The sequence below is a fragment of the Taudactylus pleione genome, unplaced genomic scaffold (genome assembly GCF_031769625.1).
Source record: "Taudactylus pleione unplaced genomic scaffold, aTauple2 ptg000377l, whole genome shotgun sequence".
NCBI lineage: Eukaryota > Metazoa > Chordata > Amphibia > Anura > Myobatrachidae > Taudactylus > Taudactylus pleione.
In genome coordinates, this window is record NW_028284778.1 from 8,262,665 (window position 1) to 8,288,351 (window position 25,687).

Here is a 25,687-nt window from a genome sequence, read left to right on the forward strand (position 1 = left end):
ACTTAAAAGTGATACTGTGCTACCCCTATCCGCTTCACGCATCGGGCCACTGGACATCAGGACTGCATAGGTTGCAGAAATACTGATCCACTTGGACCTAACTCGCAGGATTTGCACTAGAGAGTGGTGCTGGTAACTATACGGGACTTTACACCATCAGCACATGCTTGAATTACCTATGTGGGAGATATACCTCTGATTAAGGATTTTATACTACACTCTAGATATACAATTATATTGTTATATATATCTGCATACACATCTGCATACTTACCATTATTTTATATTGTAATATTTTAATGTTCATTTTTGCATATGCCTATTAAATTGTGCTACTTATGAGGATTCTCACACGACTCTATGTTTATAAATTTTTATAAACTGTGTATCAATTATTTGAAAAGTAAAGAAAAGCAGAAAGTTCTACAAATTATGACATGGCCTCCTCAGTCACCTGATCTCAATCCCTGCCTCCTCAGTCACCTGATCTCAATCCCTGCCTCCTCAGTCACCTGATCTCAATCCCTGCCTCCTCAGTCACCTGATCTCAATTCCATTGAGAAACTCTGGGATGAATTAGACAGAAAAGTTTGTGAATGGCTCCAACAAATACTTAAAACCTATGGGAATGTCTGAACGAGTCCTGGAAAAGCATAACTTACCAAACTTTAGAAAAGTTGGTGTCTCAAATGCCCAAATAATGTGAAGCAGTGATACGCGCCAAAAGAGGACGAAAGACAAATTTATTCAGAAATTTATGGTACATTATAAATATTTTTGATAATGGTTACAATATCTTGTGAAACATATTAAGATTATAACAAATAGCTAAGTGGTTGGTAGAACCAGGTGAAGGGGTCTGAAAGACCAGAGAGATATTTGGTAATAGTGCGGAGTTTGACTGAATAGTGGAAACCATCTGGGTAGAGCGAATTCAGGGCCTGATTCAGCTAGTGCACTGCTGAAAGCAGATTCCCGATGTTCACATGTGCAGAATGGGGTATGCGATTCCGTTCGCACATTGGCAGCCGACTGTCAGGGAGAAGGCGGCGATGGTCTCCGTTTCCTGAAACGGAGGCATGTCGCTGCCGTCGGGGGGGAGGAAACAGGTGAGGATCTCCGTCGGCTGACGGAGATTTCCTGGCATCTTCCTCTCAACTGCGGCGGCCACCTGCATGACCAGATGAGTCACCGTAGCCAGCTGATGTTAAGCAGATTATCCGATGCTGTGTTGGGGAACGCAGCTTGGATAAGTAATGCACAAAAGGCGTGATGCCTCCTGCTGCATTACCATATCTGCAAGGATCGCAATTGCAAAGCTGCCTGCGTGCAGCTCTGCATTTGCAATCCTTGCAGAATCAGGCCCTCAGTTAGAACATCCAGATCACCTTCTGACTGCATAGATGGCAAAATCTGTTACCTCCCCTGGGAGTCTTCATATTAAATATTATACATTTTAATGCATCTTTAGCAAGCCCAATATTAATTTAATGTTGTTTAGATTTCCCTAGCACTGTACATACCTCCTCTTTTTATATTAATGACAAACATCCCAATTATCTGCGGATAGATAACTTAAATTGTTAAAATACTGTGTGACTAGAGTGTTGCTACAACCATTTTGCATCAGATTATAGAAATGCTTTTCTCTTGTGTGATAGCTGATGTCTAACAAGGTGTGATTTATGTGTAAAACAATTTCCACACTCAGAGCATGGAAATGGTTTTTCACCTGTGTGACTTCTCTGATGTATAACAAGAGATGATTTTCGTGTAAAATATTTCCCACACACAGAACATAGAAATGGTTTCTCACCTGTGTGACGTCTCTGATGCGTAAAAAGATGAGATTTGTGTGTAAAACATTTCCCACACTCAGGACATGGAAATGGCTTCTCACCTGTGTGACTTCTCTGATGTGCAACAAGAGCAGATTTCTGTTTAAAGCATTTCCCACACTGAGAACAGGGAAATATTTTAACAGGTGTATAAGCTGCATTATGTGTAACAAAAATTGGGGTATCAGGAAAACATTGCTCACAATTAGAGGTATCACATGATATAGCTGCACTGTGAGGTACTAGATGTATATTTAGTGTAACAGGATTATCTCCTGGAGATTCCTGTATGATGTTATCTTCTATTTTAATATCCGTAGACAAGATGAGATCTTCCTCCAAGGCATTCCTGCTTGTGCATCCATCTGCTGGAAATACAATAACTGTATTATTATTATTCAGAGTTCTTAATATAGCACAGACATACTGAGAAGCACTTTATAGAGAATAGTCATTCACATCAGTACCTGTCCCAGTGGATCTTACAATCTATATTCCCTACCACGTGGATGCACATAAACACACACTAGGGTTAATTTGTGTCAGAAGCCAATCAACTTACTAGTTAGATTTTTGATGGTTGGAGGAAACACATACAAACTCAACACAGAAAGCACCTTGGTTTGGAATCAAACTCATGACTTTAGTGTGAAGAGATGGTAATGCTAACCACTACATCACCGTGTAACTATTAAGAATGAAGATGTTCAGTTGTTTCATTTGCAGGTACAAACTATGATCACATTATTACATTTACAAATGTACGAACAGCAAATAAGACTCCGGTTGTACAGATAAAATATTGGCATAAAATGGCACAAGCACATCAGCACATGTCATAGACCCACCCCCAGGGACAGGCAGATAGCACATCACCCATGTATATCTCCCCCCCAACTGCAGACTTTGCTGGTTAACATTCCCTAGCCATCATCACAGAGCAGGAAGCCTCATTAGCCAGTGACGTTGGTGAACCACAATATCCATCTAGACCTCCCTCACACATACACATGGGAAACTTGTAGGCTAATTACCAACAACTGCGTCCACACTACTCCAGGTGGGTATATATGTAGCAAAAGCAGCCTTCTACATGGCCTCTGGTCATCCTCAGGGAGAGTAGCCCAACCAGAGGCATGCTACTAAATTAGGGTTATAGGTGTGTGTAAAAAGGTGGAGCTTGTGTGACGTGCGTTCCGATGTGTACGATACAACATATTTGAGCTGGTAACACACAGTGACATGATGTGAGGGGGAGAGCAGGAGTATAATAGGGGCTGATGGCTCCTGATGTATGAGATACAAAAGAGAGTGTGGGGAGGAGACTGGTCAGATCTCTGGGCTGGTAACACACAGTGACATGATGTGAGGGGGGACAGCGGGAGTATAATAGGGGCTGATGGCTCCTAATGTATGAGATACACCAGAGAGAGTGGGGAGGAGACTGGTCAGATCTCTGGGCAGGTAACACACAGTGACATGATGTGAGGGGGAGAGCAGGAGTATAATAGGGGCTGATGTCTCCTGATGTATGAGATACATCAGAGAGTGTGGGGAGGAGACTGGTCAGATCTCTGGGCTGGTAACACACAGTGACATGATGTGAAGGAAAGAGCAGGAGTATAATAGCTGCTGATGGCTCCTGATGTATGAGATACACCAGAGAGTGAGGAGAGGAGACTGGTCAGATCTCTGGGCTGGTAACACACAGTGACATGATGTGAGGGGGGACAGCGGGAGTATAATAGGGGCTGATGGCTCCTAATGTATGAGATACACCAGAGAGAGTGGGGAGGAGACTCGTCAGATCTCTGGGCAGGTAACACAACGTGACATGATGTGAGGAGAGCAGGAGTATAATAGGGGCTGATGGCTCCTGATGTATGAGATACACCAGATAGTGTGGAGAGGAGACTGGTCAGATCACTGGGCTGGAAACACACAGTGACATGATGTGAAGGGAGAGAGCTGGAGTATAATAGGGGCTGATGGCTCCTGACTCCACCATTGGCCAGATACATTTGTCTCATTAGTTTGTACTGACAGAGGAGGGTGTAGGATAAGAGATAGCTGTAGTGATGGAGCATGGAGAATAAGTAACTCTGTAATAAGTGTTTATTACTCACCTGTACTGATATCTGTAGGGATGTCCTCCTCTTTACATTGCTGATCACCCCTCACATATGTATCTTCTTCTCCCGCTATATCTTCTGCCTTGATATCAGTCACATACGTCTCTTCTTCTCCCTCTATATCTTCTGTCTTTATATCAGTCACATACGTCTCTGCTCCCTCTGTATTTTCTACCTTTATATTAGTCACACAGGTCTCTTCTTCTCCCTCTATATCTTCTGCATTATCATCAGTCACATACCTCTCTTCTTCTCGATCTATATAATTTATCTTAATATTTATCAGTTCTTCATCCTAATTAAATCAGAGAATAAAAAATTGCATAATGTCTGATGTCATTACTTGAGATTACACAGTAGAATATCAGTGTATAAGACACACACAGCTTCTGTACAGATCATAAAGTGACAGTCACTTTGGTATATTGGTGAAACCCTAAATCCCATCTACCTGATGCTCCTGTGGGATCCTAAGATTCTCCTCTTTACAATCCTGGGAATAAAGAGGACAGGGACATCTCTCTGGGATATTTCTGTTACTTGGTCCATCTGTAGGAGACACACAGTGACTGAGAACATTGTATATATGTGATTATCAGGTGATGTGCGTATATAGGGGGCTCCCAAACCTACTCTCCCCTGTACAATAAATTACAGTCTTCTCTTACCCAGTGATGTGAGGGGCCGGTGTTTCTCCATCATCACGTCCTTGTACAAACCCTTATGTTCCTCTATACACTCCCCCTCCTGTATGGAGACATAGACAGTGACATTCTGAGACCTTACAGGAAACTGACACATAATGATTAAGTCATCACCCAGACACATCCCCTGGTGTTACTGTATAATGTCCCATTCCCAGCAGTCACCTCTCCAGTCAGCGGCTGAATGATCTTGTTGGTGAGTTCCAAGATCTTTTGGTCATTGTGGCTCTCATGTATCTGTGAGTGAGGTGGAGACACCGTGATGGGGCTCTGGGTCCTGCTCAGTCCTCCTAACACATGGGGACGGCTGCTGGGTGTCTCACACTTACCGGATGTCTTCTTCACTACTGTGTAATCCTGTGTATTGGGGGAGATATCAAAGAAAAAGCCAATTAAACTCAACCTAAATCGGGGTGATAACTTTGCATAATATAATAACACTATTTCACAATATCAAGTCTTGTAACAGTCTCCTATATGCAGGAAAATGTACAGTATATAGTATGCAGATATGACATATTTGTGTCAGTGACAAAAGGAAAAGATCATACTGCGAGCAATGTACTAATTCCCAACTCCAGGGAGGACTATGGGACCGATACTCGAGACCGGCTCCTTGCTGCTCAGTTATTACTACAGATATAAGTGATGTCACTGCGACATCCAGATCCTCTCACCTCCACAGTAATGTCCCTGTATTATTACTGTAGATACAAGTAATGTCACTGTGAAAATCCCAGATCCCCTCACCTCCGTCATGTCCCTGTATTATTACTATGGATATAAGTGACGTCACAGTGACACTCCCAATCCCCTCACCTCCCCAGTCATGTCCCTGTATTATTACTATAGATATAAGTGATGTCACTGTGACACTCCCAGATCCCCTCACCTCCCCAGTCATGTCCCTGTATTATCACTATAGATATAAGTAATGTCTCAGTGACACTCCCAGATCCTCTCACCTCCCCAGTCATGTCCCTGTATTATTACTATAGACATAAGTGATATCACTGTGACACTCCCAGACCCTCTCACCTCCCCAGTCATGTCCCTGTATTATTACTAAAGATATAAGTGATGTCACTGTGAAACCCCCCAGGCCCTCTCACCTCCCCAGTCAGCACGTAGATGATCTCCAGGGTGAGATGTAAGATCCTTTCAGTCCTGTGACTCTCGTCCTTGTCCATCCTCAGTGAATCAGAGAGAATTTAGAACGTGTGACGTGTAATAAAGACTGGTTCCTCAGAGCACGACTGTCTAGGAATAGAAAAAATATAATAGATATCAGAGAACACATGTAACACAGTCAGACATGTAACACTAAGTGACCAGTAAGTCTCCCCTTTCCCCCCAGCCATAAAGCCGTGGTCAGTGTCTATTAGATGTTCCTGTGTCCCAGCTTCATAAAACTCCTCAGAGGCCGTCACACAGCGCTGTACTGCATAAGGTTACACCAATGCTCCTCTCCTGGCCGGGGTTCTTACTACTGCCAGACACATATCAGATGTACTTTGCACCACTGGAAATAAGTTACATAGGTGTTAGGACACTGTCCTTTATTTTGGATCTGGCCTGCAGTACCCTCTGTGCCACCAAAGATGCTGCTTATGTATTCGGACATTGGTATGAAGAAAATAGTGTAATGGTGCACATCAATGCATTAAAATATAACTTTTATTCATATATTTAAAACAATTGCAACACCAATAAGTTAATAATAACATATCCATATACCCTATATATATTGTATAATATTCACATGAATAGGGTGAGAAAATATTGTGGTTCTCTTTATCAGAGTATTCTGACATTGGGTCTGATTCAGCTTGGGTTGCAGTTGCAAAGACGCACGAAATAGGTCGCTGCGAAGGTATGCTAATCTGCTATTGCAGGCAAAACATTAGTACGCCCACTGTGTTTTGCTGTGCGATCGCAGCTTCAGATAAGTACACCCACTTCCCCATACACACATCTGTAATACTGAGCAATATAGCAATAAAATCAGAGCCCAGACCTTACTCAGGAATTACTAACATCCAAGCATGCACAGCAGTGGCTAATTTATGCACGCCCATTCAACGGCGTCCAGACGCACTGGCTCTCCTGTGTTCACCCGACCACTCCCCGTAATCACCCACAAACGGCACTTCCTGTCAATCACTTTGCGATGAATATGGGTGGTCTTGGCAATCCCTTTCCCATACGCAGGGAGTCGCTCGCACACTGCGATGCATATGCATGCACAGAAAACGAACATCGGCCAATTGCGTGTGTCTGCAACTGCGATCCAAGCTGAATCAGGCCCATTGTCTCCTCACATGCAGGAGATAGTATCACTCCCTTTTATCACCTGCCTCACAGACTATTTACTCCTGCCCCTCACCAAGTCCCCTGCTGGTCATTGATTGCTTTCCCTGAATTGAATTTCAGGGCCTGAACCTGCGCTCCTGTCTACTGGACTTTCTTCAAACTGCAGCTCCACTGCTGTCTGTGAGTCTGTCTCATCTACTCTGAAGCTTTTTGCCTTTCAGTCTGCATATCTCCAGCCCATAATATGTGCAGCTAAAGCCAGCTGGGCCTCTGCAAGCTGTCTCTCCTATTGCTGCATGTGACTGACTTATCCACTCAGCAGCATATGGTCCTTGTTTGTATCCAGCTTTGCTGACCTTCAAGTTTCTGTTTACCACCAGTTCCAGTCCGGTTCAATAATAATAATAATACATTTTATTTATATAGATCTTTTCTCCCGCAGGACTCAAAGTCGCTTTACAGACATCAGGTTCAAGTATCACACCTGGTTTTTCTGCCTTGACTACTTTTTTGTTTCAATAAATAATTTATATTTCTTCTTCAGGGTCCATAGGGCTCCACAGGAAGACATTGGGGGTGTAGGTGGTGCTTGAAGGACCGGACACCGACAGCAATGCTTTTTCTGTCCTAGGTGTCTGGCAGGAGCTGGATCACAGTTATACAGAGGGGCTGCTTTTAAGTAGCCCAAGCTTTATTTTTTATTTACTTTTATTTTTACTACAGAGCAGCAGCACTATACAGTCCTCTGGACATCTGCACTGCTGCTTCATCACCCCTCCGCGGCACCGTGACTCCAGCCATAGGCTAGTTACTCTCGACGGAGCTCTGTGGGGGACCTAGCTAGCGTGGCTCCTCGGACCCTAGACTACAACCACGACTCAAGGGGAAAGGTAAGGCTCGCAGTCTTACACAGACCAGAGGCACTGATGTAGACAACAGTTTGTCTGAGACTCAACTAGACCACCAGGGCATACCTTTATACTGGCGCAGGGAATAGCTGAGGCTAGGGACCCGGTGGTTGATGTCAGCATAGGGGAGATGACCCACTTGCTGAGGCCCCTCCCCCAGCTCAGAGCGCCATTCCACTGCGGTTTTGCCGCCCCTGAGCAGCTCCTCTCTTACCCTCCGCCCCCCACAGCGCCCATTTTCTGCAGGTCTCTGAACAAATTTATCAGGGTGTCCAGGTTTCGTATGAAAACCCTACGCTCTATTGTCCTGGCTATGGAGCCTGGGGACTTTATGGTGCCTCTGCATATTTAGGACACTTACATACATGTACCTATAGCGCCCTCTCATCAGCGGTATCTTCGGTTTGCTGTCCTACAGCAACATTTCCAATTCAGGGACTCCCGTTTGGGCTTTTTACAGCTCCACGGGTCTTTACCAAGATCAAGGCAGTTATGGCGGCCCACCTTCATCATCAGGGTATCAGACTGCTCCTGTACTTGAATGATCTCTTGCTATTAGCAAGCTCTCCAGAGGTCCTTCACCTCCATCTTCAGGTAACCATTGCCTTTCTACAAATACACAGCTGGCTGAGCAACTGGAAAAAGTTTTCCCTGACACATTCTCAAAGGATGGTACATCTGGGAGTCTTTTTGGATTCTCAAGCTCACAGAATCTTCCTGAAAGCAGACAAAATCGAGTGTGCAGGTTCCTCCACAGTCGTTGAGTCAATTCACTCAGCAATGCAGAACTTGGGATCAATGGTATCCACCTTCGACATGGTGGAGTTCACTCAGTTCCACTCCACACCCCTGCAATACCTGATCCTATCCAGGTGGAATGGGCTACCTCATCTGATCAGATCCCAGATGATGATCCTCTCTCCGGAGGTTCGCCTGTTTCTCTCCTGGTGGTTACAGACGTCCCACTTGAACAGGAATCGTCCCTCCTGGATCCTGGATTGGGTGCTCCTCACCACAGACGCAAGTCTCCATGGATGGGACCAGTGACTGGCCAGCACTCCTTTTAGGGACGTTGGACTCCCACAGAGAGGGTCCTCCCAATCAATGTTCTGGAACTCCAGGGGATCTACAGAGCCCTTACTTTGGCTCAGGACATTCTCCGGGAAAGGCCAGTACAAGTACAGTCTGACAACGCAACGGCGGTGGCCTACCTCAATCACCAGGGAGGCACTCGCAGACAGTCGGCCATGACAGAAGAGACGCAACCTCACATCGGCCGAATGTCACCTCCCGGCTATTTCTGTGGTCTTCATTCTGGGAATTCTCAATTGGGAAGCAGATTTCCTCAGCCGTCACGACGTGCACGCAGGGGAGTGGTCTCTTGCCAGAAGTCTTTCAACTCCTGGTGGACATATGGGGCATTCTGGATGTGACCTCACGACACAATCACAAAACTCCGGAGTACGGGTCCAGGACTAGAGACCCTGAAGCAGCCTTCGTAGACGCTTTGTCAGTGAAGTGGAACTTCCACCTGGCGTACCTCCTCCCTCCAGTCTCACACCTTCCTTGGGTCCTTCAAAAAATAAAGCAGGACGGGGTAACGGTTCTGCTGGCTCGTCTGTCTTTGACGCCGTGGCTCTTGAGACCTCCCTCCTGAAGTCTAAAGGATTTTCTAGCTCTGTGGTTCAGTCCATGCTCAGAGCACGTAAGCCTGTCTCCGCCCGGCTCTATCACCGGGTCTGGCATACATACTTCCAGTGGTGTGCGACCAGAAGCTATGACCTCAGGTTTTTCGAGTTTCTAGAATCCTGGCCTTCCTTCAGGCTGGATTATATCTGGCCTCTCTGAAAGTGCATGTCTCTGCTCTGTCTGTCTGGTTCTAGGGCAGTATTGCTCCACTGCTGGATGTTCACACCTTCCTGCAGGGTGTCCTCCGTAATCAACCTCCCTTTGTCCGTCCAGTGGCTCCATGGGAATTGTGAGTAGTTATTCACGCACTTCAGGGGTCTCCGTTTGAACCCCTGGAATAAGTAGACTTGAAATGGCTCACTGCAAAGACTCTCTTTCTTTTGGCTATCGCATCTGCCCGTAGGGAATAGGATTTGGGGGCACTTGACTGTCGCTCCCCATTTCTCATCATTTATCAGGACAGGGTTGTCCTGGTTTCCTTCCCAAGGTGGTCTCTCGTTTCCACCTTAATGAGGAAATTGTAGTTCCGGCCTTCAAATCACCAGACCTCTCGGCAGGTGGGGCCCCCTTGGATGTGGTTCGTGCTCTGAAAATCTACGTGGATAATACTAGTTCCATCAGGAAAAGATTCCCTCTTTGTCCTATATGGATTCCATAAGAAGGGATGGCCAGCTAACAAACTCTTATAAGATGGCTTCGCATGACTATCTCACAGGCATACACGTAGGCTGGCCTTCTTGTGCCAGATATCGTGTCTGCTCATTGTATTCGCTCTGTGGGTCCCTTGCGGGCTGCCCGGCATGGCACATCTGCTGAACAACTATGCAAGTCGGCCACGTGGTCTTCCATCCCACACCTTTCTTAGGTTCTATGAACCATTTGCCTCTCAGCAGTCTGCGCACTTCGTGCTGTATTGCTGACATCTTGACTGTTGTTAGGAAGTTTCTCTGAACCCAAGAGTCCAGGAGGGCTCCCAAAGCAATGGTTACCTGTAAATGGCAGTGAAGAATCTCAGGGGAGCTGGCCAACAGCAAGAGATTGTCCAAGTATGGGAGTAGTCTGATCCCTTGACGACCAAGAGAAGCCGCCATAATAGCCATGATTTTGGTAAAGACCCAAGGGGCTTTAGAGAGGCCAAACGAAAGAGCCTGAAATTGTTAATATTGCTGTAGTATAGGAAGCCAGAGATATTGATGATAAAAAGTCACTATAGGTACATGTAGGTAATCGTCTTGGATGTCCAGAGACACCATAAAATCCCTAGGCTCCATAGCTAGGATAATAGAGCGGAGGGTTTCCATACAAAACCTGGGCATCCTGATAAATTTGTTCAGAGATTTGAAGATGAGTATAGGCCGATGAGACCCATTGGGCTTCTGAACGAGGAAAAGGGTTAAATAATAAACCTTTCCCAGTTGTGAGGAGGGGACCAGAATTATTACTCCTGAATTCTGTAAGAACTGAATGGCTTTTTGGAGCAGCAGGGCCTTGATTGGGTCCTTTGGAGGTGCAGTGCAAACGAACTGCTGGGGGAATCGCCTTAGGAATGAGAGGCCATATCCGTGGGAGACCACTTCTCTTACCCAGGCATCTGACGTGGTTTGATGCCACAACTGGGCGAATTGAAAAAGTCGGCCTCCCACCCTGGGAGCCCCCAGGGAGAGGCCCGCCCCATCTGGCTGTAGGCTTGTCCCCAGATTTGGCAGGGGGACGTCTAGAGCCCAGGTCTGTTTAGTCCTAGGCTTGGAGGCCTTAATTGATGTCTGATGCCTTGAAAAGGACTGACCTTTGGTTTTCCCCTGAGGTCGAAAGGACCGCAAGGATGATGTCCGAGGCTTTGTGTTATATGCAGCCGTCTTGGAAGCTGCCAAGGTAGTCACAATTTTATCTTATTCTCGGCCAAACAGGATATCTCCAGAATAAGGCAGAGATTCCAGATCCTTCTTAGAATCCAAATCTGCTTTCCAGGAACGGAGCCAGACTATAAGGCGGGCCACTACCACAGTGGAAGATATCCTGGAGGTAGAAAAGCCATATCCATAGCTGCCTCACCTAAATAGGAGGCTGCGTCTCTAATGTGAGATATGTAGAACAGCTGTTCCCTTGAAGCATCAGATGGAAATGTCTCTTCCAGAGCCTCTGCCCAATGCTCAATGGCTTTTGCCACCCAGGCCATAGCCCTAGCAGGATGAGTATTAGCTCCTGTAAGAGAGTATATAGATTTATGACAAGCATCTATCCATCTATCTGTAGTTTCCTTCAAGGAGTTTGCAGTATGGATGGGTAAGGTAGCATTCTTGACCAGATGAGTTACATGAGAATCTACTGCTGGGGGAACTTCCCTTTTAGTGCAATCAGTGGCGGGTAAAATCAGAGGGTAAAAGGAACTTAAACGTGTTGGTACCTGAAAACTTTTACCTGGCATATTCCATGCCTCTCTCATATTATCAGATAGCTGGCCAGAGTGAGGAAACTCTGGTAAAACTACCTTTTGTCATTTTAACAGTGGTTGTTTTGTCTTAGGAGCAGGTTCCGCCTCTACTATTTGTAGAATAGACTTAACAGCTCTCACCAATGCAGGTATATTTAAATTAGAGGTTGGCTCTTCGTCTCCTGATTAGGAGTCAGAGTGATAGAGGTCTGCTTCTTCTGCCTCACCAGAGAATATATCAGAATCAGATAACTGGGTAAACTGGGTAGATAACACAGCACGCTTAGTAGGCATACTAGGTAAAGGCTTCTCTTTTTGCAGCATTTGCTGAAAAACCGTAGAGGTATTAGCCAAACTTTGTACGGATGTAGAAAGTACGTCTACCCATGGGGGATTCAAAGGATTTGCAGGGAGCACCGGTTGTGGCCATCCCATAGGGGGAGGTACCACAGGGACCGCTAGGTGGTCCGCAATTTTTGACAATATCTGTGAAAAGGCAGCCCAATGGTGGTTCCTGAGGAGGAGACACTAAGGGGCTGAGGTGCCCAGGGCAGTATAGCAATTAATATAGAGACCATCCTGAATGAGGTCCTCTGGAGCTAAGCCCGCTGAGCAGGACTTACAAGACACCAGAGTAGGAGCAGCAGCATCAGCCTGCTTATTATCCTTTCCTCTGCCAGCCATAGCCACTGGGATAATTGAATATAGAAACTGACTCAGCGTAGTGAGCAACCGCTCTATATAGTATGTGATAGCGCTCCCAAATCTATGGGAAATGTGAGGTACAATGAAACCTCTATACCTTAGTATGTTAGGGTATAGTAGAATAAAGGGAAAGGCATAAGTTTGACAGTAAAGAAAGTAGAGATCAGCGCTAGCACAAGTCACATACAAACGCAGAAAAACACTGTATATATCTGCAATGGGCACTAAATCAACTACACAGACCACAGTGGCTGGTAGGATATAGCACTGTATAACCTGGCCCTTGGGAGAGGTATACAGGGAGACTGGACCCAGCATTCCTGGAGATCTGCTTGCCGAAAATGGATGCTGCGCATCTATTAGGGGGCGGAGGGTGAGGAAGGAGCAGCTCAGGGCACAGCAAGACCGCAGTGGAATGGTGCCCTGAGCAGGGGGAGGGGCTGCAGGGAGAGCGCCTTACCTACTGGCTGACGTTAACGACCGGAACCCCTGGCCTGTAGAATATGCTTCTGCGCCAGTATAATATATTCCCTGGTGGTGTAGTGGAGTTGTGGGCGCACCAGTGTCCACATCAGCGCCTCCTGTGTGTCTCCTGAGGCCGAAGGCAAGACTGCATAAAGACAGGGGTCCTCGCAAGCGGAGATCCGCTTTACCTGTCCCCTGGATTCCGGGCTGCAGTCTGGGGTCCAGGGAGCCTGCTAGCTAGTCCCCCTCAGAGCTCCGTCAAGAGTACCTAGCTGAGGTCTGATGTTACGGCGCAGCGGAGGGGTGATGGAGCAGCAGTGCATACGTCCAAGGGACTGTCTCATGCTGCTGCTCATTACTAAAAATTCTATAAATAAAATCATAAATATAAGCTTTAAAAATGGTGTTCCAGCTCCTGCCAGACACCAACGAAACTGAGTTGCCCTCGGGCTGTGGGCGGGGTATAGGGGGAAGGACCAGAGCACCCTGGGAATGAAAAGCTTTGCTGTTGTTGTCTGGTCCTCCAGGTCCCACCTACACCCCATTGTCTCCCCTGTGGAGCCCTATGGACCCTGATGATGAAAAAATAATATCAACAAAAAACAAATTTAATTGTTAAGTAAAATACACTGATGTTTAATAGTAATAGACACCAGTTCTACTATTCTACAGGAACATGGTGCCTCAATGCTGTCACCCACAAGTGACAGCAACAATATGACATTGAAGTGTGTATGCCAGGCATAATGAGTATAGTGAGTCTGTATGCCGGGCAAAATGGATGTGGGGATATTATGCTGGGCACTATTGAAATGTGGGGTGTAGGTCAGGCACTATGTGTGTATGGAGGTGTATAGGGATTCTATGGGTATAGGAGTGTGTAGTGTGTATACCAGGCTGTGCCCTCTCCTCTATATATCACTGTACAGGCCACTCCCCCCTATATAATAATAATACCACATATCAGTGTGTATTGGGAGCTGTGTTATCCCCGTTCATATATGACTGTACGGTTCCCTCTCCGCTATATAATAACAATATGATATATACAAGTACAAGTTACCTGGCTCCGGCTGTCAGGAATGTCTATGACAAAATGGCGGCTAAAGCCCCTGTGGCCCCGCCCCCTCTGCTCTGTGACTGGTAGACTATAAGAATATGGCCGCCGGTCACCGTACATGAGGACACCATTAAACAATACTGCAGTTACTCTAGTGATGAAGGTGTGAGCGGCAGGTGCATGCTAGTTACAGAACGTCCTTCCTACTGTGTGCCGCCTGATTAGCTACTCGCTGCTGCCAATCACCGCCCTGAGGGGAATGAGAGGAGGACGGTCACTATGATAAGAGGGGCGGGGAAAACAGTAGCCATGGCTACACGGAGATGAGGTGGGCGTGGTTATGGCGTTTCTTCTTTTATAACGGCAACTTCCGGGTCACTAACAGGCAGTAGCGAAGGTAGGTAGTATATAACTTTCTTCTCTAAGTGTGGACAAATTACTTGTTTAGCTGTCCTTAATATGCATGAACTTCACTCCGCCCTCACTCACGTCACTTCCAGGTCCCTAGCATGAAGGGGAAATAAGCTCAACCGTTATGGTAGATCATGTAAATATACTGTACTATTATTATGTACTATTATGTGTGTCAGACCCTCCAACATGACCCCTTCTATCCGTTACACAATGCTCTGCTCCTGGAATACTTTCTTAATTGATGATTGCTGTCACCTGTGGTGAAACACCTGTCTCATCTATTAACTTGCTCGACACAGGTGTCTGCAATCATTAATTAGGTGGGAAGTCCAGGAGCAGAGCATTTTGTACCAGGTGGAAGGGGTAATTTTGGATGGTAGGGTGTGTATGCTGGGCACTATGGGTATGGGGGAGTGTATGTCTAGCACTATGGGTATGGGGGAGTGTATGTCTAGCACTATGGGGGCTGTGGTTATCAGGGGTGTAGTATGCCAGACACTATGGGTATAAGGCTTGTATGTCAGTCACTATGTGCGTATGGATGGTGTATGCTATGCACTATGGGTATTGTGTGTGTATCCTAGGCACTCCGAGTATGTGGGGTGTATGCCAGGCCCTATGGGTATGTGTGGTGTGTATGCTGGGCGCTATGGGTATGTGGGGTGTGTGTGTATGCTGGGCACTATGGGGATGGGAGAGTGTATGTCAAGCACTATGGGTGTGGTTATTCGGGGTGTATTCCAGACACGATTGGTATGGGTGTTGTATGCCAGGCACTATGGCTATAGGGCGTGTAAGTCAGTCACTATGTGCGTATGAATGGTGTATGCTATGCACTGTGGGTATAGTGTGTGTTGCTGGGCACTCTGGGTATGTTGGGCGTATGACAGGCACTATGGGTATGTGTTGTGTATGTTGGGCACTGTTGTATGGGAGTGTATGCCGGGCACTGTGGGTATAGGGGGTGTATGTGAGGCACGGAGTGTGTTTAAGGGGGCTGTGTATACTGGGCACTGTGTGGTGGGGGTGTGTGCTGGGCACTGTGGGTATGGGGGGGATGTATGCTGGAAACTTTGTGGGTATGGAGTATGTATAATTGGCACTCTGTGGGTATAGAAGGTGTACGATGGGCACTATGTGGCCATGGGTGTGTATGTAAGCCAGACAGAGTGTGTGAGTATGGAGGGTGTGCATAATGGGCAATGTGGTGGTGTATGTATTCCGGGCACATTGTATGGGGGGGGGGGGGGGGTGTAGTATTCACTCCAGGTGCAGGGTGCTGATCAGAGAAGAGGGCATATTTTAATTTTGAAGGGCAAACATTTAGATGTGATTTATCGCTACAGTTACTGTAGCTGTAACGATGCATCACATCTAAAATCTTACAGTTCAAAATGAAAATATGCCCTTCTCTTTGATCAGCACCCTGCACCTGGAGTGATCACTAGGGGTGCATAATGAGTTAATACAGATCGAATTAAAAAAATCATATAAACTGGACACAATAGACACATACAGGAAGTTATCTGATTATTTAGTCCTGCAGGCATTGCATGGTACAACTACGTACATAGAGCAAGGGTCCTGATTATATACATCCATCCCGCAGAAGTATCATACACGTTACACATAGGGGCAGATTGCGGCTCATTGTCAGCCCTGTTCTATTGAAGTAGCGCTGCATTCCCCAGAGGGTGTATTTAACACAGATTTTTCCTTGTAGCATCAATAGCTGTGAGGAAAAATCTGTAAATGCGCGCTCTGAGGCCTAATGCGCGGGAAACCCATAGATTCTGCATTAAGGGCCCGATTCAGAGATGGATGGATTTGCAGAGCCGCCCAGAAGCGACTGTGCAAATCCGCTCATCTCTGATACGAATGCAAAAGGAGGTGTCAGACAACACCTTGCTGCAATTGCAATCCCAGCACTGTGACTGACGTTGCAGGCTGGTATCACCATTGGAACCAGCTCCTTTGGTCAGCCTGCTGGAGCTTCCTGCGGACTGTTCGGGTGCTGGTCAAGTAAGAGGCCAGGAATCTGCGTCCATCGACGAAGGCCCTAGCCACCTCCCTCCCAGAAAACTGGGACGAGACTCCCCCGTTTCTGGGAACGGTGACCAGTCACGCCCCCCCAAACGCCACAGCATGTCAATCATGCTGCGTCTTGGGTGGTCTGCGAGCGAGATCGCAGGACATGTTCTGCACATGCGCAAAACCAGACCTGCGCAGACGCAGAACCCTACCAATGGAAGATGTACGTTCATCAGATGAACGTACATCTCTGAATCAGGCCCTAAGTGCATTACCCGGGGGGGGGGGGGGGAATTCGACTAAATATTGACTAGTTCCAAGTGTTAAACCCAGAGCTTTACTCGCACGGTAAACACCGCGGGTAACTGAATCTGCCCCAAATAGTGGTGGTATGGGCTATGTTCTAGGAAACATGCTCTTAACCCCACAGTGCTTTACTACTCTCACTTCATGTACATGATAAGAGTGTGAGGTTCCTGCACTCATCTCATCACATCTCCCTAATCCTTATCCCTATTCCCTTCCAATTTCTCTCTTCACCACAGCATCTCTAGCTCACCTCTCCTCCACACAGTGCCCGTCTCTATCTCATCTAATGTTCCTGCTTGACTGCGGGCAGGAGTCTCTGTGTGTGCCCCCAAAAAGGGAGGGTGGCTGACTGGGGAGGGGATACGCCCACAATTTGTCACACTTGGAGGCGTGCCCAGCACTTACGGAGGTGCTGGGCTTCCCCCAAGCTCTCCCCTCACCATGAGAAGATTGGTTACCGCAACTTTTCCCACCCTCGGGACACTGCAGCCTGTAGGTGGGGAGAGCACAGGGCAGGCTGTTTTAAAAGGGCAGGAGGCATTCTGCCCCTTTAAAATCAAGCAGGGTGTGGTGTACTGATCTGGGGATCGCGGCGGGAGCCGGGGTTTGTGCTAGCCAGACCCCAGGGCCTCCCAGGACTACAGACGGATTTACGGGGACTTCAGATAAGCGCGGATCACCACTTGCGGTGATTCGCTTGTGCAGTCCTTTCCATCCGGGTCTCTGGAAACGGACCGGGGATGACAGTGGTGGAGCCAGGCCTTAGACACCTGAGCTTCCACTGAAGACCTGCCTGGGGACACGCGGGGTGCAGTGCTTGGGAAATACTGCGCTTCCAGCACCCAAGGGGTTAATCACCGGCCAGGGGAGGCTGCCTTCCCTGTTTCCAGCCGGCTCCTCCCCTCTGCACAGCGCGCCTTCCACTTCGGTCTGGCTCAGCTGCAGCAGCTCTCCCTCCCGCTTGGTAAAAAGCGTGACCCTCCCTATACCTTCCATGTCGTCCCTGAAGGATACCACTGTTAGGAAGGTGGAGGTTTGCCTGAAATCCATTTATTCCTTTTCAGGCGCCACATGCAGACCAGCTATGGCTATCTGCTTAGTGGCTCGGGCTATGGAATGTTGGGCAAACACCCTGGAAAATTTCCTTGTCTTCAGATGCTACCAGGAAGCAGTTGAATCTTGTGGGCACCTCCGAGATTCAACTACCTATATTAACGAGGCTGCCTTCGATGTCAGCTTATTGAATGCTAGTATTTCCACTGCGGCCATTGCGACTTGCTGCTCTCTGTGGCTTCGTTCTTGGAGGGCAGATGCGGACTACAAGAAGGGTTTAGAGTGTTTACCTTATAAAGTCTTGTTTGGCCCTGATTTGGATAAAATTATGGATATATTGGCAACGGCTAAGTCGGCTAGTCTGCCTCCTGCTCCTTTGGGGTCTCGGACTCCGTTCTTTCGGACCTATCGGGCCCCAGGTAAGGTTAGAACTCTGGGCCTGATTCAGAGCCGGACACTCTGACAGAGCGCTCGCTCTGAATCAGGGCCGGGCATTTTTTTTTTTTCAGAACGGCCTCCTGGCCGCTCGCATAGCTGTGGGTGACCACCCACAGCTATAGCGAGCGGCCATGTTGATGGTCGTGATGGTCAAGACCATCGGGCTTGCGACGAGAGCCTTGTGATGTCAGTGGGGCCGCCCCCTAACGGGGTACGCCTCCGTCTGGGCAGCCACCCCCCCCCATCCGCCCACCAAAGGGGGCGTGCTCTCACTCAACATCGACAGCACGCCTCCTTTGGTGCGAGACTAGGAGCGACGGATTGCCCGTCGCTATCCGGGTCTTGCGCATGCGCACGACGGAGCCGGCTCCGTCGTGCGCATGCGCCCTGGGCCACCATCGACCCGGTTGCGAGCGCTCAGCGCTTGCGACCGGGTCTGAATCAGGCCGTCGGTCCTCACATCCATTGCCCTCCACATATATCCCACTCAGTCCTCACATCCATTGCCCTCCACATATATCCCACTCAGTCCTCACATCCATTGCCCTCCACATATATCCCACTCAGTCCTCCGTCGTGCGCATGCGCACTGGCCAACCATCGACCCGGTTGCGAGCGCACTGCGCTTGCGAACGTGTCTGAATCAGGCCCTCTGTCCTTTCCTAGGCTGTCAACCACCAGGAAAACTACCAAGCCCAAGAAACAGTGCAAGACGTCCAAGCCTGATGATAAGCCCTCGGCCTGACGGGATGGGCCTCCTCCTGTGGCACCCCAGGGTGGGAGCCTGACTTCTTCAGTTCGCCCAATGCTGGTGTCAGACTACCACAGACACCTGGGTGAGAGAAGTGGTCTCTCAGGGCGGAATTGGTATGAAATACCGCCGGCCGCATGGCCGGCGGTTCGATTCCCGGCAGTGGCAGCCCGACATCAGCAGAGATCCCGGCAGCGGAAGCCCGACAGCACTGGAAATCCCGATCGTGGATAGGTAAGTATTGTCTAACCTAACCACCCTAACCCTCCTTAGGGGTGCCTAACCCTAACCTCCCCCCCAAGTGCCTAACCCTAATCCCCCCTAAGTGCCTAACCCTAACCACCCCCTTCCCCGCTGCCTAAACCTAAGTCCCCCGGGGGGGTGCCTAACCCTAAGTCCCCCCCCGGGGTGCCTAACCCTAACCCTCCCTCCCCCTAGCCTAACCCTCGTGGGGGGGTGCCTAACCCTAAGTCCCCCCCGGGAGCCCTAAACATAACCCTCCCCCCCCCCCCCGCGGCTGTCCGCTCGCGGCGCCCGGCATCACTACGATCGGGATGCCGGGCGCCGGTCTGATGCCTACATCTAGACGCCCGGCATTTCACCCTTGCCGGGATATGACAGTCGGGAAGCCTGCTGCCAGTATTTAGGCAGTCGGCTTCCCGATTGCATACCCTCAGGGGTACACCATCTCCTTCCGCAGAAAGCCTCCCCATCAGTTCTTCTGCACAGGCCTATTGTCCAACAAGGACAAGGCCTTGGCTATTCAAGAGGCAGTACAGTCCTTGCTTCAGGCAGGGGTCATGTACCGGTCCCGTTTTCCTAGAGGGGAACAGGTTATTATTCCAGCCTTTATCTCGTTCAAAGACCAAACGGATCACACCTAACTATCCTCAATCTCAAGTCCCTGAAAAAATTCCTCAGGGTACCTTGGTTCAGGATGGAAACCCTATGCTCAATCATACTGGCCTTGTTACCTGGGGATTTTATGGTGTCACTGGATATTCAGGATGCATACCTGCATATTCCGATTGCTTCGGCTCACCAGCGTTTTCTCAGGGTTGCTGTGTCACAACTCGGGCTCTGCCGTTTGACCTTTATACTGCAGTTTGGGTGTTTACAAAAACTATGGCAGTCCATCTGCGTCTGCAGGGGTTCCGCCTGTTACCATACCTGGACGACCTCTTACTGTTAGCAGGGTCTCCAGAGGTACTTCACTACCACCTACAGCTGATGATATCTGTGCTCCAGATGCACAGGTGGTTGATCAATTGTAAGAAGTCCTCCCTGATCCCATCTCAAAGGATGCTCCATCTGGGAGCTCTGTTCAATTCACAACAGCAGAGGATCTTTCTGACAGCAGAAAAGATCTCCACTTTGCAGATGCGAGTACGCAGATGCCTTCAAAATCGCCGAGTGTCAATCCACTCAGCAATGCAGTAACTGGGATCCATGGTATCGACATTCGACATGGTGTAATATGCCCAGTTTCATTCCTGGCCTCTGCAGAAATTGATCCTCTCCAGGTGGGATGGATTACCCCATTGGATAAGACAGGGCTTGACAAATTTTTCTAAAATCTTGGAGCCAGGATGAAAGTGTAGGAGCCAGACCACCGTCCCCCCCAAAGAAATGACAGTAGTGTGTGATGAGCACTACTCTGTGTGTTATGCAACTGTTATACACACTATACTAGTATACAAAATGGATATAGTAACATGGAGGCTACCTCACTACACTCCACCTGCTCCACCCCCCCTTCCAGTAATAACAGACCTCATTTGCACATAAAACAATAGTGCCAGACATTACTACAACTTACCACCCGAGCAATCAATCCCCACAGCCACACTATTAAAGGGGTACCCCCAGGCAATCCACCCCTCCGCAGCCACATAGCTGTGCAGCTACCCCACGGGCAAACAAACCCCCCCCCACCCCCATGCCCACATTATTGAGCAGCTACCCCCCCCCGACCAAGCAACCCTAGTGGTCATACAACTAAGAGGGTACCCGCTGGCAAACCATCCAGCCCCCCAACCACCTCATGGTCACACACCACTACAGGGCATCCGGATAGTAATCACAGCGCTTCACATTTGCCACATTTTGTTATGTTACAGCCTTATTCCAAAATGGAATAAATTCATTTTTGTCCTCAAAATTCTACACACCATACCCCATAATGACAACGTGTAAAAAGTTTTTTGAGATTTTTGCAAATTTAATAATAAAAAAAAAACCCCTAAGAAATCACATGTACATAAGTATTCACAGCCTTTGCCATGAAGCTCAAAATTGAGCTCAGGTGCATCCTGTTTCCACTGATCATCCTTGAGATGTTCCTACAGCTTAATTGGAGTCCACCTGTGGTAAATTCAGTTAATTGGACATAATTTTGAAAGGCATACACCTGTCTATATAAGGTCCCATACTTGAGAGTGCATGTCAGAGCACAAACCAAGCATGAAGTCCAAGGAATTGTCTGTAGACCTCCGAGACAGGATTGTCTCGTTGCACAAATCTGGGGAAGGGTACAGAAAAATATCTGCTGCTTTGGAGGTCCCAATGAGCACAGTGGCCTACATCATCCGTAAATGGAAGAAGTTCGGAACCACCAGGACTCTTCCTAGAGTTCGCCGGCCGTCTAAACTGAGCGATCGGGGGAGAAGGGCCCTAGTCAGGGAGGTGACCAAGAACCCGATGGTCACTTTGTCAGAGCTACAGCATTCCTCTGTGGAGAGAGGAGAACCTTCCAGAAGGACAACCATCTCTGCAGCAATCCACCAATCAGACCTGTATGGTAGGTAGAGTGCCCAGACTGATGCCACTCCTTAGTAAAAAAGCGCATGGCAGCCCGCCTGGAGTTTGCCAAAATGCACCTGAAGGACTCTCAGACCATGAGAAACAAAATTCTCTGGTCTGATGAGACACAGATTGAACTCTTTGGCGTGAATGCCAGGCGTTATGTTTGGAGGAAACCAGGCACCGCTCATCACCAGGCCAATACCATCCCTACAGTGAAGCATGGTGGTGGCAGCATCGTGCTGTGGGGATGTTTTTCAGCAGCAGTAACTGGGAGACTAGTCCGGATAGAGGGAAAGATGAATGCAGCAATGTACAGACACATCCTGGATGAAAACCTGCTCCAGATCTCTCTTGACCTCAGACTGGGGCGATGGTTCATCTTTCAGCAGGACAACGACCCTAAGCACACAGTCAAGATATCTAAGGAGTGGCTTCAGGACAACTCTGTGAATTTCCTTGAGTGGCCTAGCCAGAGCCCAGACTTGAATCCAATTGAACATCTCTGGAGAGATCTGAAAATGGCTGTGCACCGACACTTCCCATCCAACCTAATGGAGCTTGAGAGGTGCTGCATAGAGGAATGGGCGAAACTCCCCAAAGATAGGTGTGCCAAGCTTGTGGCATCATATTCAAAAAGACTTGAGGCTGTAATTGCTGCCAAAGGTGCATCAACAAAGCATTGAGCAAAGGTTGTGAATACTTATGTACATGTGTTTTCTTAGTTTTTTTATTTTTTTTATTTAAATTTGCAAAAATCTCAAAAAACTTTTTACACATTGTCATTTATGGGGTATTGTGTGTAGAATTTTGAGGACAAAAATGAATGTATTCCATTTTGGAATAAGGCTGTAACATAACAAAATGTGGAAAAAGTGAAGCGCTGTGAATACTTTCTAGATGCACTGTATGTTTTTGAAGCTGCTCAGCAATCCCTGGCCACGCATAGACCCTCTTACCGGAGAGCTCTATGCAGCTGGAGTTAGGAGACAGCAGACAGCCGGTAGGAGGATCAGTGCAAACTGAGAAAGACAGCAGGATTCACCGCAGGCCGGGACTGAGGAGGAGGAGTAAGCATAGGATGGGACGGACAGGCAGAGCAGTCACCGCAGGCGGCTGTGCATGACATGACCGCCACAATACTACACACACAAATCTCTGCTGGGGCTGACATGGATCTGCTTCTGCCCTCCCTGCAAAATCTGGGAGCCAGGCAGCAAAATCTAAACGCCATGGCTCCCTGGCCACTGGGATTTGTCAAGCCCTGGGATAAGAGCACAAACCATGGTGCTCTCTCCAGGGTGCGTCTGTCTCTTGCTTGGTGGCTACAGACGTGTCACCTCACCAAGGGGCGCCCCTTTTGGATTCCTGGTTTGTGTCCTCCTGATGATGGATGCCAGTCTCCGAGGTTGGGGCGCAGTGACAGGTCCACACTCCTTTCATGGACGGTGGACAGCAGAGTAGTCTGCTCTACCAATCAATTTATTGGAACTTCGGGTAGTCTTAAAGGGCCCTGCAACAAGCCAGACTCAAACTTCACGGAAAACCCATGCAAGTTGAGTTTGACAACGCCACGACCGTGGCTTACATAAACCATCAAGGAGGGACTCTAAGTCAGGCTGCAATGACAGATGTGTCACGCATCCTAACAGGGGCGGAAGGCCATCTACCAGCCATATCGGCAGTGCTCATTCCAGGAGTTCTCAATTGGGAAGCGGTCTTCCTCAGCCGTCACGACGTGCATCCCGGGGAATGGTCTCTTCACCAAGAAGTTTCGTTTGGTGCCCGGCCGGAGTCGGATGCACCTGTTAGAGGGGGGCTAAGGATAGCCCCTGAAGTTTTCTTCAAAGCAGCTGTGGCTGCTCATCTGGAAGTACAGAATGGACAGTCAGTACTGACGTCCATGCTGTTTCCCCTACAGCTAGCGGTGACCCCAGATGTTTGGGACCATGGCCGGATTCAAGGGGACAGCAGGTAAGCAGCGGGGTCCCGCGGTGGGACCCTGCTGAAACATGGTCCAGAGTCCCCAGGCAGGGGACTCCCTGGGGACTGGCTGCAGCGTGGAGCCAGGTACCTAACCTGCGCTTCCTCTACCCCCCTGGGACAGCGGACCGCGGCTGAGCGGTAGCGCTGCGGTGTCCCAGGGGTTAATTGCATGCCAGGGGTGCCTAGTCCGTAGTGCCACATTGCCCATGCCCTCCATGTCTTCCTTGAAGGATGCTACGGACCGTAAGGTGGATATCTGTCTGAAGTCCGTTTATTCCCTTGCGGGGGGGGCAGCTAGGCCGGCTATGGCCATTTGTTGGGTAGCCAGAGCTATGGAGCGCTGGGCTGATAGTTTGGAGGCGTCTTTCGATTCCGACTGTTCGGCTGAACAGACCAGGATTCGGCCACTTATATCAATGAAGCGGCCTTGGATATCAGTACCCTGGCGTCTCGGATTTGTTTGGCAGCTGTAGCTGCTCGTCGCACCTTATGGTTGCGATCTTGGAAGGCGGACGCTGATTCCAAGAAGGGCTTGGAAGCTTTGCCTTTTAATGGAGAAGTCCTATTTGGTCCGGATCTGGACAAAATCGTAGCCACGCTGGCGGCAGGCAAATCGGCATGTCTTCCGTCTGCTGCGGTTCCTCCCGGTTCAGGTACGTCATCCTTTTGGCCTTACAGGGCCCAGGGTAGGCCTAAGACGCAGTCTTTTCCCAGACAGGCTGGCCCCAAAAAATCGGCCAAGCCCCGGAAACAGGCCTGGAGTACCAGACGTCCGGCCCCTAAGCCCGATGACAAGCCTGCGGCCTGACGGTCCGGGCCTACCTTTGGGGGATCCCAAAGTGGGAGGCCGCCTGCTGCAGTTCGCCCAGTGTTGGTCGGTTACCACGACAGACACATGGGATCTCGAGGTGGTTTCTCACTGGTACGCCCTCTCCTTTCGGCACAGGCTCCCGTCTCGATTCTTCACCACGGGTCTTCCATCAGAGCGGAACAAAGCCATGGAACTGCGGAAGGTTTTGCACACTATGCTCCAGGCTGGAGTTATAGTGCCTGTTCCATTCTCCCAGAGGGGCCAGGGTTCCTGTTCCAATCTGTTTTTGGTGCAGAAACCCAATGGGTCGTATCATCTGATCCTCAACCTCAAAGCACTCAACAAGTCTTTGCGGGTACCGAGGTTTCGGATGGAGACCCTACGGTCCATTATTCTGGCGCTGGAACCTGGGGATTACATGGTGTCGTTGGACATACAGGATGCTTACCTGCATGTCCCTATTCTTTTACGCCATCAACAGTTCCTCAGGTTTGCAATCCGCAACGACCACTTTCAGTTCCGGGCGTTACCTTTTGGCCTGGCGACAGCACCACGTGTATTCACCAAGGTGATGGCGGTCATGGCGGCTTCCCTGCGGCTGCAACGGCACGGCTGGTTGATAAACTGGCAGAAGTCCACCCTGATCCCGTCTCAGAGGATTCTGCACCTCGGAGCCTTATTGGACTCCGGGCAGCAAAGGATCTTTGTGACGGGGGAAAAGATCTCTGCCTTGCAGTTGAGGGTGTGCAGTTGTCTGCAGAGTCGCCGTGTGTCTCTACACTCGGCGATGAGGTTACTGGGCTCCATGGTGTCAGTATTCGACATGGTGGAATATGCCCAGTTTCAC

The 25,687-nt window shown here is 48.8% G+C and overlaps 2 protein-coding genes across 4 annotated transcripts in view; one reads left to right on the forward strand and one right to left on the reverse strand.

Annotated features, from left to right (window-relative positions):
- Positions 1 to 734: 734 nt before the first annotated feature.
- Positions 735 to 14,500, reverse strand: LOC148508123 (uncharacterized). Of its 3 annotated transcripts, none has more exons than XM_088445269.1 (7): positions 14,249 to 14,500; positions 5,787 to 5,934; positions 4,840 to 5,031; positions 4,639 to 4,717; positions 4,422 to 4,519; positions 3,965 to 4,265; positions 735 to 2,203 (listed from the first exon to the last, which is right to left on the reverse strand). In XM_088445269.1, exons 2-7 carry the CDS (start codon positions 5,862 to 5,864, stop codon positions 1,632 to 1,634), a joined length of 1,320 nt encoding a protein of 439 aa, XP_088301395.1. In that variant the 5' UTR covers positions 5,865 to 5,934; positions 14,249 to 14,500; the 3' UTR covers positions 735 to 1,631. The 3 variants fall into 3 exon arrangements, with proteins under 3 accessions (XP_088301395.1, XP_088301393.1, XP_088301394.1); XM_088445267.1 differs by having other exon boundaries at positions 735 to 2,206; positions 14,249 to 14,499; XM_088445268.1 differs by lacking the exon at positions 14,249 to 14,500 and adding an exon at positions 13,181 to 13,343 and having other exon boundaries at positions 735 to 2,206.
- Positions 14,501 to 14,502: 2 nt separating this feature from the next.
- Positions 14,503 to 25,687, forward strand: part of LOC148508124 (uncharacterized) — a 100,233-nt gene continuing 89,048 nt past the window's right edge. The window contains exon 1 of the mRNA XM_088445076.1: positions 14,503 to 14,642. The gene's annotated coding sequence lies outside the window, so the exon portion shown is untranslated. The remainder of the gene's footprint in view (positions 14,643 to 25,687) is intronic.

Excerpts from the sequence above, each read along its gene's own strand:
- LOC148508123 (XM_088445267.1), bottom strand. The coding sequence starts at position 5,864 with ATGGACAAGGACGAGAGTCACAGGACTGAAAGGATCTTACATCTCACC. Across the intron at positions 4,266-4,421 it reads GGATCCCACAGGAGCATCAG|GATGAAGAACTGATAAATAT; the intron begins GTAGATGGGATT and ends TGATTTAATTAG. Across the intron at positions 2,207-3,964 it reads CCCTACAGATATCAGTACAG|CAGATGGATGCACAAGCAGG; the intron begins GTGAGTAATAAA and ends TTGTATTTCCAG.